General features: G+C 32.3%; 1 protein-coding gene and 1 pseudogene across 2 annotated transcripts in view; both read left to right on the plus strand.

The window, feature by feature from the left end:
- Positions 1-13,366, plus strand: part of LOC105294543 (cytosolic purine 5'-nucleotidase) — a 57,667-nt gene that overhangs the window by 15,992 nt on the left and 28,309 nt on the right. For both annotated transcript variants that reach the window (XM_023532749.1, XM_011363809.2), the window contains exon 2: positions 8,217-8,290. In XM_023532749.1, the coding sequence (XP_023388517.1) occupies positions 8,217-8,290 (74 nt within the window). The remainder of the gene's footprint in view (positions 1-8,216; positions 8,291-13,366) is intronic.
- On the plus strand, positions 12,399-12,514 carry LOC111742259 (annotated as a pseudogene).

Genomic DNA, 13,366 nt, shown 5'->3' on the forward strand with positions numbered 1-13,366 from the left:
CCACCATATTCACTAGAATGACGAAATAACTAGAATGGCTAAAATTAAAAACAATGTGGAGCAACTGGAACTCTCATGAGTTGCTGGTGAGAATACAAAGTAGAAAACAGTTTTAACAATGCCTTTTAAAGCTAAACATAACTTACCAAATGACTAAGTAATTCCATTTTTAGGTATTTTTTGACCCAAGAGAAATGAAAGCATATGTACACACAGATTTGTATATGACTTCATAGCAGCATTGTTTATAATAGTCAAAACTAGAAACATCCCCAGATATCCATTAACTGAATGAATAAACAAATTTGTGGTATATCCACACACTGAAATACTACTCAAGAGTTGAACTAATTATGATACATATAACAGCACAAATGAATCTCAGAAGTATTGCTCTATGAAAAAGAAGCCAGACACAAACTACATGATGCTTGATTCCATTTATAAGAAAACTGTAGTGACAAAGTATATTTCATTGGTAGCCTGGAGCCAGAAGTTGGGGAGGGTTTTGCAAAAGGACATTAAGAAATGTTTCGAGTTGATTGTGGTAGTTGTTACATCAGTGTATATAATTACAAAACTCACCAAACTTTACACTAAAAATGGGTGTATGTTAAGTAAACCATACCTCAATAAATTTGGTGGGGAAATGAGACTTGAAAAGCACCTCAACCTGCTCATTTAAAATTTTGTAAATAAAAAGGTTATTCACATTCAAGGGAATATATTTGGAGACATACAGGTGCTTTAGATGAATAATATAGAAAAAAAATGCACTTTCCTTTCAATGTCATCATTGAACTCTAGTCCTCTAGAATTGTTAGGATGCCTTTTATTACTAGAGCTGCTGTCTTTGAGATAAGAGGCCAAAATAAATTTTATCACTTTTATTTTAAACTCTAAATTTTCTCTTTTTCATTTTAGGTATAGTAAGCAACTTGTGTTTGTGCTAACAATAACATGAGTAATGGTATTTTCTTGTTTTTATTCCATAGAATTCAACCTTGATATTTTGTTGCATTTTATAAATTATCCTCTATACGTTGGTCTTTATTTTAAAAAACTGGGGAGAAGAAGTAAAAAAGACTTTAGAGGAAAATAGGAAAAAAGAGATTGGAAAAATGTGTGTTTAATTAGACTGAGGTTTTAGAATAGTAAATTTATTTTCAGAAGTACTGATATTATTTCTGGTTTCTCCCTTAATTTGTATATTTTTCTTAAATTGTTAGTTCTCTCATTTATTCCCCACTATCCTGCTCTCATGATTGAAGTTTCTTCATTTGAGAATGAAGTGAATTTTAATGTCTCTTACTTAAACATTTTTGATGAATCTCCTTAAAGTGTGCTTTGAGACTTTGGTGGAAAAGATAGTACAATCAATATTCTTAGTGTTTTATCACTTTTAAGATACATCTTTTTTCACATTTAAACATCTCTGAAATTGGGCTGCATCTAGCAGTATACATCCTAAAATTAAGTTGAGTTCTAGAGAAGATTTCTTTCAGTCATCTAGGGCAATAGTAACCATCCTAGTAGTATAAATTCAGGCCACAAGCCTACATGACCAACTAGTTCAGATTCTTAATGTCAAGGCTGAAATGTACATATTTCCTCGTGTTTCTACTATGTTGCAGATTTATTTCTCCTTTATTTTTGTATTATGATTGTAGCCTTTTGATATCCTATGAGTCTGACTTTTCTTGGACCTTCCCCACTCCCCCATTGACTCCTCCCCTTGTTTCTTAGGACAATATAATATGGGTGAGTTTTACAATTGATGGCATCTTAAATTTTAATCATCTTTAATTTTGTTCTATGCATGCCTCCATACTCACTTTTTGCTGGAACTTTTTAATATTGAATAATTGAGTATGAATGAATATTATAATTAATATTTTATTTTAGAAATGGTAATATTCTTGTTCAGACTTTTAAAGCACAGGCTGCTGTTCTCCTGACACAATCTGATAAACAAAATGTATTCTTCCAGAGGATGTCCTCAGAGAAAATATTAAGACAAATTTGTAAAAAATTATTGGCTGGAATTTATGAAAACAAAAACTAATGTTACTGCATTTATAATCCAGTCCAAAATTTCTTGTTGTGTCTATATATCCATGGTATTTGAACTTTCAATTTTTAGGAATTCATTTCATAAATTAGAAAGTTCTTACCTATATTTTTTAGATCAATAAGCATACTTTTTACTGAAGGATAGGAACACAAAGGCAGACTAAGGTCTTGCCATTAAGTTTTTAAAATAACAGCTTAATTGAGATAGAGTTCACATACCATTCAATTCACCTTTTTAAAGTGTACATTTCAGTGGTTTTAGTATATTCACAGAGTTGTGCAACCAACACCACTAACTTTAGAACAAAGGAAACCCTGTACTTATTAGCAAAAACTCCCCATTCCTTCCTCTCCACAGCCTCTAGCAACAACTGTTTATTAACTTCTTAGTTTAAGTTTAATTTTTACTTCAGTTGGATGTGGTGTCTGATTTTTATAAGGCCCTATGCTACATGTTGAGAAGGTAATAAAACCTGGCCTCAAAGTTGATAGAACAGCAACGAACAAGCTACCTACCTGAATATTTATGTATGTGACAGAATATAGTTAGTGCCAGAATAAAGGATTTTGCATATTTAGACCTCTCAAATAGATCACAATTTTATAGAATTTTAGTTGGTGGAATCTTTTTGCTAGATAGGATAGTATTCTGAGACCCAGGGGCATTACCGTCACATAGTTCTGTGGCACAGCTAGAAGAGTTTCTTGAACAAAACACTTGAGATTGCTGCGTCTTGAAAAATAAGATGGAGATAACTGAGGAGGGACATTTCAAATATAGAAAACAGCATAAACAAAGCCTCAGCATATCTTTAGGAAATAGCATATAGTTCATTTTGATTATTAGAGGAAAAGGCGCATGTTGCGGAGAAATGTGAAATAAAACTGATTTTGGAAAGATGGTGAAAGGCTTTGAAGTCCTTGACTATACAAAAATATGTAATTTATTAGTTTGGTAGATGGTGAGGAATGTCTAATGGTTATTAAATAGGAGAGCAACATGAATGGAGCTGTGCTTTAGGACAGTGCTTCTCAAACTCTATAAACGAAAGACCAGTTTAAAAAAAAATTCCAGTGTTTTAAATCGATACCCTTATAAAATGTAGTAAAAATTACTAGAAAAATGAAGACATAAAATGTAAGTCTGCATTTTTTATTAGACATTTAGCAAACAAAAGTTTTCTGTCAAATCGTTACAAGTTTTTAAATAGTTGTAGTTTCTGTATATATCATATGATTTGGAAACAACTGTTCACAGACCAACTTTGGTCTGTGGACCATAATTTGAGTAGCACTACTTCAGAGCAATTAATCTGACATTAGTGTACAGGTAGAGCAATTGGAAAATGATTGCTGAAGAGTTAATGAGGACTTGGACAAGTTGTTAGTATTGTGAATGAAATGGAAGATCTGGATTCCAGAGACATTTAGAAATTTAAATGAAGGCATATGAGATGATTGTGGGTGAAGACCTGAATTTGAGGGAGAGGAAATAATCAAAAGTTATTAACTAGACTCTAGGATTAAATTGGAAAATGAGAGTGTCAATAGCAGAAATAGGACTGATTAGTTTGGGGAGGAAGATACTAAAATTAGATTTTCAACAAAAATTTACATTATAGTATTTTTCTATTAAGTTAAACATACAGACACAAAGAGAGACACATCATTTGGTTCATAATCTCAGTTTGCACTTTCAAAAAAGCACTTGTAACTTTTTCTTTTTGATTGTAACAAACTTTGAGTATATAATTATACAAACCCTTAACCAAAAGATTTTATACTTGTATCCTTAGTCTCATTTATTGTTGTAGTAACTGCTGTTGGGCGCTTGGCCAGGAAATTGTGACTCCTTGGCAGGGGGAGGAGTTAGGGATGAAGTTCACCATTGCCAAAGAAATTCTATTCCAAATGGATTTGTGTGGAGCAACAGTGATATCCAATGACAAGTTAAATTAGACACAGAGGTGTTTTCTCCAACACTGTCTCAGAAGATACATGCTGTTGAGGGGCCTAGTTCAGACTAAAAAAGTCTTTTTGAAGTTAGATTAAAGTCACACAAAAAATATTCCAGGGACTTGAAGAAGAATTTTGTTATGTGACTTCAAGAAGTAGTTGACTCAGATAGTTTCACACTTTCTAAAACGGCAACCAGTAACAGATGAGGTAATACTACTTTGAATTATGAATTAAATCTCCAAACCATTGACTTTGCTATTTATGAAATATCAAATTTAGTAAATTGCATGTTCATGCTCTTTAAGTGTGTGGATATTAGAATCCTGTTCTTAAAGCACATTATGTTAATAGTCTCATTTCTTATGGCTAATCTCTATTTATTTGTATAGAATTTCTTCAAATTTTATGCCTTAACTACAGTGGAATATGATGGTAAAAGCTGTTACGTTTATCTTTGTGTTGAATTCTGTGCCTGGTTTATAGTTTTCTGTGTCTGTCTCCTAAAGATTGTTTCTCTTGTTTATGCTCAAATCTGTATCTCGTAAATAACTTAGTGTCTATGTAGTAATTTCTGGCTGATAATTGCGTTTTAAGGTTGGATCTTTAGTTCAGTAATGCTTTCTAGGGTGGCAGCTTTGTATTTTATTTAAAGCAAACTTTGGAAAGTTAATTTCACAAATATATTCAAGCTCTTAAGACAGAGGTGGAGTATGTTTCACTGGTTAATAATTTAGAAAATTGACACCAAAGTAAACTGGCATTAGCAAAGAAAGATACAGTCAAGGTCCTGGAACCAATAGAAATTTTTGGATTCACCAAGCAGATAGCTTTTTGTTTAAAATGTATGGTGGGACAGTGAGCTGGTCTTTTAATTGATATAGTACCTAACACTTTCTTTTGTTATAACAGTGAAGAATAAGCACTAGTTTGAGGTCAAGAGATTAGTTTTCCTTGAAGACTATATCCTGGAGACATGATATTTCTGGCTCAGGGCTGCCTCTCTGCTGACGTCAGTGCATACTTTGAGCATTTGGATGTTTATTATCTTTGTAAATCTTAGCATATACTACATTATTATAGTTCTCTATACTGCAGCTGTTCCATTCTGTCATGTAGCTTTCCTTATGCACTTTAGATATATTTGCACATGAATTAGATTGAATTCCCTATTGCCACCTCCTCCCATGTTTTGTTTCATAAACTAGGGAAAGAACAGGAGAGACAAGAATATATATATATGGGGTTTTTCTTTTTGTTTAATAATAGAATTGAATTAGAAGGGGAGACAGGAGTGATTGTTTTTCTGTTTTAAGTTGAGGAATTGCTTCTGTGGGTGAGAGTACTTATTTTGAAAGAAAAGGTTAAGGATATTTGGTAAAAGATTTTCACAGGAAAATATCTTATTCCCTAATTTTAGGCATCTGGAAAGTCTTTCCTAGAACTACCTTCTGAAGGGCATCTTCTAGAATATATGTCACAGAATGGTACCTGCTTTGTTGTAGGCATTCGACCAATTTGTTGATTGAATAAAGTGAGTAGTCAAAGAGGAAAGAGTGTGACTTGATGGATATTTAGCAGTAATTATTTTGACAAAAAAAAAAAATAGATTTTCATGTTACCGATATATGTCATTCCCGGAGTCTGGATAATGCATAAGATGCATTATGATGTTTATATCCTTTAAAAATATATGATAAGGAGTCCAGGCTTTATTTCTGTTCTGGCGGAAAAAGAAACAGGTAAACTATCTTGCTGGGTCTGTTGATAATTTCTTTCTGCCCTTAGTACTGATTGAGTTGATAATTAGCCAAATCTCCTTACTCCCATGATTTTGCTGTGCCTGAAACCAGGTCCCATCGTTCTTCTATCAGAATCAAAGCTATTTTTTTTTTATTATGTGGTCCCACATATCTCTCTCCTGAATTGTCTCTTCCTGCCTGAATTCTCACAGAATATTTTAGGCATGCCAGCTGTTTGGGCTCTGAGCAAGGATTTGATCCAGTTGGCCCCTAGCTTGAATTGAAAGTGTGTTTGAAAAGCCTAAGCTTCTGTTGTAACGTTTAGTTTCCAGAGTTAGTTAGAAACATTATTTTGCGTTTTTTACCCCTTTTTTTGGCCTTCAAAAGGATTTATGTAACTGCAAAAAGATGGTAATAAAATAGGCGCTGTTATCAGTAAAAGTAGGGTGAAGTCTGACGAAGTGCTGGAAGGGTCATGGCAATATATTTGGGCTTGTGGCACGTTTAAAAAAAGGTTTGGGTAGGTGTCATTTATCGTCTACTTCCTCGTATTTTTCAGCTAGCCTACTCTTTTCTTCCCTTTCATCCATTATTAACCCAAAGCAAAGAAAATATTGATTTTCCAAAACACCAGGTTTTTTTTAGGGAAAGAAAGTATAAATATTTTATGTAATATCTCTCTTAGGAAGTAAGAGTTTTATAGAGCTAATCTGTGCATAGCACATGAGATAAGTAATGATTTTCATATTTTTAGGGAGATAAAAGTTCTGAATTCAAGGGCCTGCTGAGTTTAAGTCCTTGATTAAAGTAGTTTTAAGTTAATATTTGGTTATTTGTCTGCATTTAAAGTTGGTGCATACATTCTGAGATAAGAGGAAAAGTTTTCTATTAAAATTTAAAACAGTATTATATATGTTAGTGAAGAGTTAAAAAAAAAGTCAGTACTTAGATTAGTAGTTTCCAAAAACTCTTTGAGTATTCCATTAGTTAAAATATGTAACATTCATTCCTGTAAGTACTTATTCATAAATTATCTATACTATTGTCTTTACTTATATATGGCAGAAAACACACAAATTATACATTTTAAAATGATGAAATAAATATCAGCAGAAGATCGAATATTTTCTTGCATTCGAGAGGAATATTCTGCATATCTGGGTGCAGTCACACCTCTTTGGAGACTATTGACCTAGATCATTAATGAGGAAGCCCAGCCCAGGCATCTTTATTTTTAAGTTTCCTAGGTGATTTGAAGCAGTCATTTCTCACTGTTACTTATGAAATAAAGGCAAAGAAAAGGTTTGATAATAAAGATAAATCATTCAGTAATTTTGGCCACTAAGCTGCAGATTAGATGGAAAGAATGTTCTTACTTTCAAAGATGATTAAAATTTACTCCAAAACACCATCAGGATGATGATCTACCATACTCTTTATTATATGTTTAGTTTTCCCTGTTTTCATAGTGATCTTTCTGAAATTTGAATCTGATTATTTCATTTCCTCAAAATTTGGTAATTTGTTCTGCCTGCAGAATAAAGTCCATACCCCCTAATATGGCATGCAAAATCGTCATGATTTTGACCTATTAACCTTTTTAGCTTCATAGCTTTTATTGCCCCTTCTTCCTGCCCCAGCTCCTCTAGAAAACCTCCTTTTGCAAAGACAAACAGAAAAGCAAACCAAAGAAAACGCCTCAGCTTCAGCCACAATAACTGTTTTATTGTTTATTATAAATCCTGTGCTTGCTCGGTTATTCTGCCTGGATTGCCTTTTCTGCTTTGTTCTACTAGAAAACGTCTACTGATTGTTTAAGATTCACCTCAGACATCTCTTCTGGTTTCTAAACAACTGGTGCTGTCTCATGCATGATATTTTATAGCATTTATTGAATTACTATAATTATTTGCTTATAAGTTCCTCTTCTACTAGGTTGAATTTCTCAAGGGAGGATATTCTGTGTTAGAATAGAATTTCATCAGAGTAGGTAATCTTTTGTTCCCTGCCATATCACAGTACCTGGTATTTAGTAGGCATTCAGTAAGTATTTGTTGAATGAATCTGTTTACATTTATGTATATAGTATCTGGTATATGGTAGGCTGAAATGAACCTTTGTTTATTAAATGGAGAATAAATGAATGAGTTATAAATCTTAGAAATAAACTTATTTGAAGGGTGATATTTTGAAAAAGAGAGCTGATTCTCTGAAATTTTGAGTAAGTAGCATTGTTAATACCAAGACACAATAAGAAAATACACATATTTTCATATAATATCTGCTTTCCCTTAAGGTATAAGAAGGACTTGAATAATTTTTATGATGACTTTTAATATTGATATTTAAATGAGAAAATCTAGATAGTAAAATAATTCTATTAAACTTAATAATTTTTTTTGTTTCAGTGTTAATTGAAATACCATTTTTTACTCCTTTCTTTAGGGTGTTTGTGAATCGAAGTTTAGCCATGGAGAAAATTAAGTGTTTTGGTTTTGATATGGATTATACACTTGCTGGTGAGTAGCACTTTTTGATTGCTTCAGGTTGCTTTGGATATAATACAGTGGGTCCACAGTAGGCAATTCAATCAACAGTTGTTGATTTAATCATATATTTAGCTGCCAAAAGCTCTTATTATCAAGCTGCTTCTATTGAAGTTTGTGAATATAGAAATTACCAGATCTGATGATTGGGCACTTTTGGCTTTTATTCTCTTAAGATGTTCTTCAAGGATGGAATTTTATATCTCTTACTCTACCATAAGGTAAACTTGTATCAGTTAAAAATTTTAATGTTTCTCTTAAGACAAATGGAAATGTATTTTTCATTGAAACAGTTGCACACACGTTATGTAAAGACTTTAAAAACTAGGGCCGTTAGCTTTGTTCTTTATCAAATACCTTAAACACCAGCATTATGCTGTTTTTCGTTTTTATCTTTGAGATATATTTGAAGTAATCAGTATATCAATAGTTACAACATCTTTTCAGAATTTATATAGTTTTTATTAAAATATTTGCAGTCTGGTACAAATATTAATGAAAATGTCATTTAAGAAGTAGGGATGAGAGACAGATTTGAGCATATGTGCATCTATATGTGTGCTTGCACGTGTGTACAGCAATGATAACTTAGAAAAGAACCAAATTTTCTCTAAAATGTATTGTTTTTATATATACAAAAACCTTTAAATTGTATAAATTCACTTCAGGAAATTTATATAACAGTATTAGAAAACTGACTTTCATCTCAAACAAATCTCAATTTGATGTTCAATTTAGGCTACAAATATCAATGAATAATATAAATGTACAAAAATGAACAGATGCAGTTTATAGGTACTTGCCACATAGATGTGGCCATGATATTTACCAAACAAGTTATGTATTAAAAACATATACAGAATTGATTTATTGATTTGAATTTTTGTTCCATCCATACTCTTATTTGGCTTTTTATTGCCTTAAAGGGTCTTTGGTTTTTTTTTTTGTTGGTTTTTTTTTTTTTTTTTTTGGCAGCACTTTGATTCTTTTATATTTTCCTAATTGAACACAGGCACTTTTGGGAGCACTTGTCAGCAAACAGTGTAGATCTTGCTGTCCAAATTGGGAGAAAATCCTACCGTGTCTCCTAAAATTCTAGCTCACCAGGGAAAGGAATGGTAAGGTATCTGAAAGAGATATTATCTAGGCAGAAATAGAAGTTAATGGGGTCAAAAAGTGACAAACTTTTCCCCCTTAGTTATTAAGACAATCTTATTATGCTGAAATAGTTCAAAAGTATTGAAAACCTGTAGTGTGCCTGGCGATTTTGTTACAGTAGTAGCTATCCCTACAGAATAATGAAAAAATGAGTTCTCCTATTGAAAAAGTCACTGAATTTTAGTTTCTAAACTTTAAAAATACCTTATGATTTCTTATTTTTGTTTGTTTGTTTTTAACCTCACTTCATATTTAAATACTTACTCTTAGTCTGGACCCTAATATAGTGATTATTAACAGTTTTTAAGTATTTATTATATGCCAAGCTCCGGTCCAAGTGTTTTATATAGGTTTTCTCATTTACTACATGGATTATCTCGTTTACATCACTTATTTAATATTTGCAGACACTATGAGGAAGACGCTACTATTATTGTCTTCATTTTACAGATGACACTAAGACATTAAGGACTTTGTCCAAGGACATTTAACTTCAATATAGTTGAAATAATATTCAGACCTAAGCATACATGTATATAATATGTTTAAATTATCATTTGAATAATGGCAATTTATAGTGAGGTATAATTTCAAAGTAATAAACTCCCACATTAAATAGTCAAACCAGGACTTAACCACTCAAAAGGGCAAAGCCCTTTAATATAGGCCCCTTGTGGGACTATACATTATTTCAACAGTTCTGTGTTGGGTGAAAACATTGTTACTCTTCTTGTGGTAGTGCCTCAGCTTCATAAAGCTCACAGGAAAACAGACTTATTGACTATATACTCTCACCTGTTTTTCAGAATGGCATTTATTTTTATCTGTGAATAATTTAAAGAACAAACGAACCATACCCTTGAAGTACAACTGAGGACTTTTTATCAGAATAATGTGCCATGAAGTATACAGACAAGACTGAAAGAAGTATTTTTTGAAAGCCTTGAGTATTTGAGATAAATGTTCCTAGAATAAAAGTCATAGCCTCACAGGGTAAATTCTTGGAAAGGGTCTGTATTCTTTCTGAAGACTTCTCTGAGACATTGTCTTCTCTGTGCAATGCTTGGAACATTGTTTTCTCAGAACAATTTATATGTCACTTGCAGCTTTCGTTTACTTGCCCTGTCTCCCTATTGGCCTGTGAGTTCCTCAAGGGCAAAGGCTTTCTTTTTTACATTTATATCCTATATGTTGCCTAAAGCCTGGCATATAGTAGGTGCTCGGTAAATATTTATTGAATAAACAGTTTGGGTACTTGTTTTAATATCAGTTTGAATCAATCGTGGTACTTTAGTTTACCCAGTAGACACTAGGGCTATTTATCCAAGCGAGATACTTTTAAATATGAACTTAATAAACTTTATTTAGGAATAAGTTACATACAATAAAACACATGCATTTTAAATACATAAATGGAGTTTTAGAAAATGTATACACCTCTGTAACTACCACCACAGTCAACACATGGAATGTTTCCATCACTCCAAAAAGTGCCCTCATTGCCTCTTTGATATCAGTTCTCTCTCCGTGTCCCCTATGCCCCAAGGCTTTTTGTCACTGTAGATTGATTTTGCCTTTTCTAGAATTTCATATACATAGAACATACAGTATGTACTCTTTTGTCTGGCTTTTTTTACTCAACATAGTGTTTTTGCAATTCATTTATGTTGTGTCTGTCAGTGAGTAGTTCATTCTTTTTTTTTTTTCTTCTAACATTTTAAAACTTTTTACTTTGAAATAATTTTTAGACCTATAGAAGAGCTGCAAAAATAGCAAGAGTTTACTCTCTCCTAATGGTAACATCTTATATGACTATAGTTGGCCATAGTAAAATTATAAGAGCTAAGAAATTAACATTAGTATAATATTTATTGAACTATAGACATTTTTCAGGTTATACCAGTTTCCCACTAAAATTCTTTATTCCAATTTAGAATCCAGTTCAGAATCCCAATTGCATTTAATTGTCATATTTCTTCAGGCTCTGCTATGACAGTTTCTAAGACTGTCCTTGTCTTTCTTTGACCTTTTGAAGAGTACTGGTTAGGTATTTTGTAGACTCTTTCACAATTTGGGTTTATCTGATGTTTTTCATGAATAGATTGAAGTATTATGCATATTTGGGAAGACTACCACAGATGTGATGTGCCCTTCTCAGCATAATAACAGGGTAAATAATTTTGATAGGTTGGATTATTAGTAATATTAACTAGTCAACATTATGGAATTACCCTGTTTCTCTTTAAACTTTTCCTTTTTTTGGAGGGGAAGCCAAGTTGTTTGGGTATACTACAGTTTATTTGTTGATGGACATTTGGGTTGTTTGCATTTGGGAGCTGTTATAAATAAAACTAATATAAACATTTGCATACAAGTCTTTTTGTGGATATTTATTTTTATTTCTTCTGGGTAAATACCTAAGAGTGCAATTGCTAGACTATACGTTTACCTTATAGGAAACACAATTTTTCAAAGAGGTAATACCATTTTAAATTCTCACCAGCAAGCATGAAAATTCTAGTTGCTCCACTCCTCACCAACATGTGATATTATATCCTTCGAATTTTAGCCATTCTGTGAATGTGTAGTGTTATCTCATTGTGATTTTACTTTGTATTTCTCTGATAACTAGTGATATTGAAAATCTCCATGTGCTTGTTGGCTATTTATATTGCTTTTGTGAAGTGCCTAATTCAAATGCCCATTTTTAAAATTGACTTGCCTGTCTTCAAGTGTTGAGTTTGTAGAAGTTGCTTATATATTCTGGTTTTGCAAATTACTTACTAGTTCCTTTCCAATATATATATCTTTATATCTTATTTAAAAATTTTTTTGAGACGTCTTTCCATAGTGTAGTGGTTAGCACATTTGCTTTACACGTAGAAGGTCCTGGGTTTGCACCCCAGTGGAGCCATGGTCCATGGTCTATGGCCATGCCACCCAGAATAAGCCTGATGTCTGAACTCGGAAGCTAAGCAGGGTCCGGCCTGGTTAGTACTTGGGTGGGAGACCACCTAGGAAGACCAGGTGCTATAGGCATGAATAATAATAATAAATAATAAAAAAATAAAAATTATTTTGGCTATAGCACTGACGAAAATTGTAGTACCATGTTGAATAGAGGTGTTGTGAATGGAACTCTTTACCATAGTCTTGATCTTAGAGAGAGAATGTTCAGTTTTTTACTATTAAGTATGCTGTTAGTTGTAGGTTTTTTGTGGATGCTTTTTATCAGGTTGAGGAAGTTCCCTTTTATTCTTAGTTTTCCAAGAGTTTTACTTTTAACATGAATGGGTGCTCAATTTCATCAAATGCTTTTCTGCCTCTGTCCAGGTGATCATATGTTCTTTTCCTTTTTAGTCTATTAAAGGGTGAATTACATATTTGATAAAATTAACTAGTACAACCATCTGAGCCAGGAGTTATTTTTTTGAGGGAAGGTTTTAAATTATACATTCAACTTTTAAACATACATTTAGGGCTAGTCAGAGTTTCTGTTTCTTTTTGTATTAGTTTCGATAATTTGTATGTTTCATCTAAGTTTTAAATTTCTTGGCATAAAGTTGAACATAATAATCTTTTATTATAGGATCTGTAGTAATGTTCTCTTTTGCATTCTTGATACTGGGAATCTGTCTTCAAAATTTTCCTTCATCAGTCTAGCAAGAAGTTTATCAATTTTATCACCCACCTCCAAAAGAGAACCTTTTGTTTTAATGAACAAGTGAGAATGAGGGAGATTTAAATTTAAAGGTGATTTTAAAGTAATTATTTATAAGTATGACGTTAGAACCTACTTTCATGATAATTGCTGGCTGTAAAAAAGTAATTACTTACAAAATAAATATAATAAAGTACTGTCTAAAGACTCTAAGCCCTATTATCTTTTAT

This window comes from Pteropus vampyrus, unplaced genomic scaffold (genome assembly GCF_000151845.1).
Source record: "Pteropus vampyrus isolate Shadow unplaced genomic scaffold, Pvam_2.0 Scaffold89, whole genome shotgun sequence".
NCBI lineage: Eukaryota > Metazoa > Chordata > Mammalia > Chiroptera > Pteropodidae > Pteropus > Pteropus vampyrus.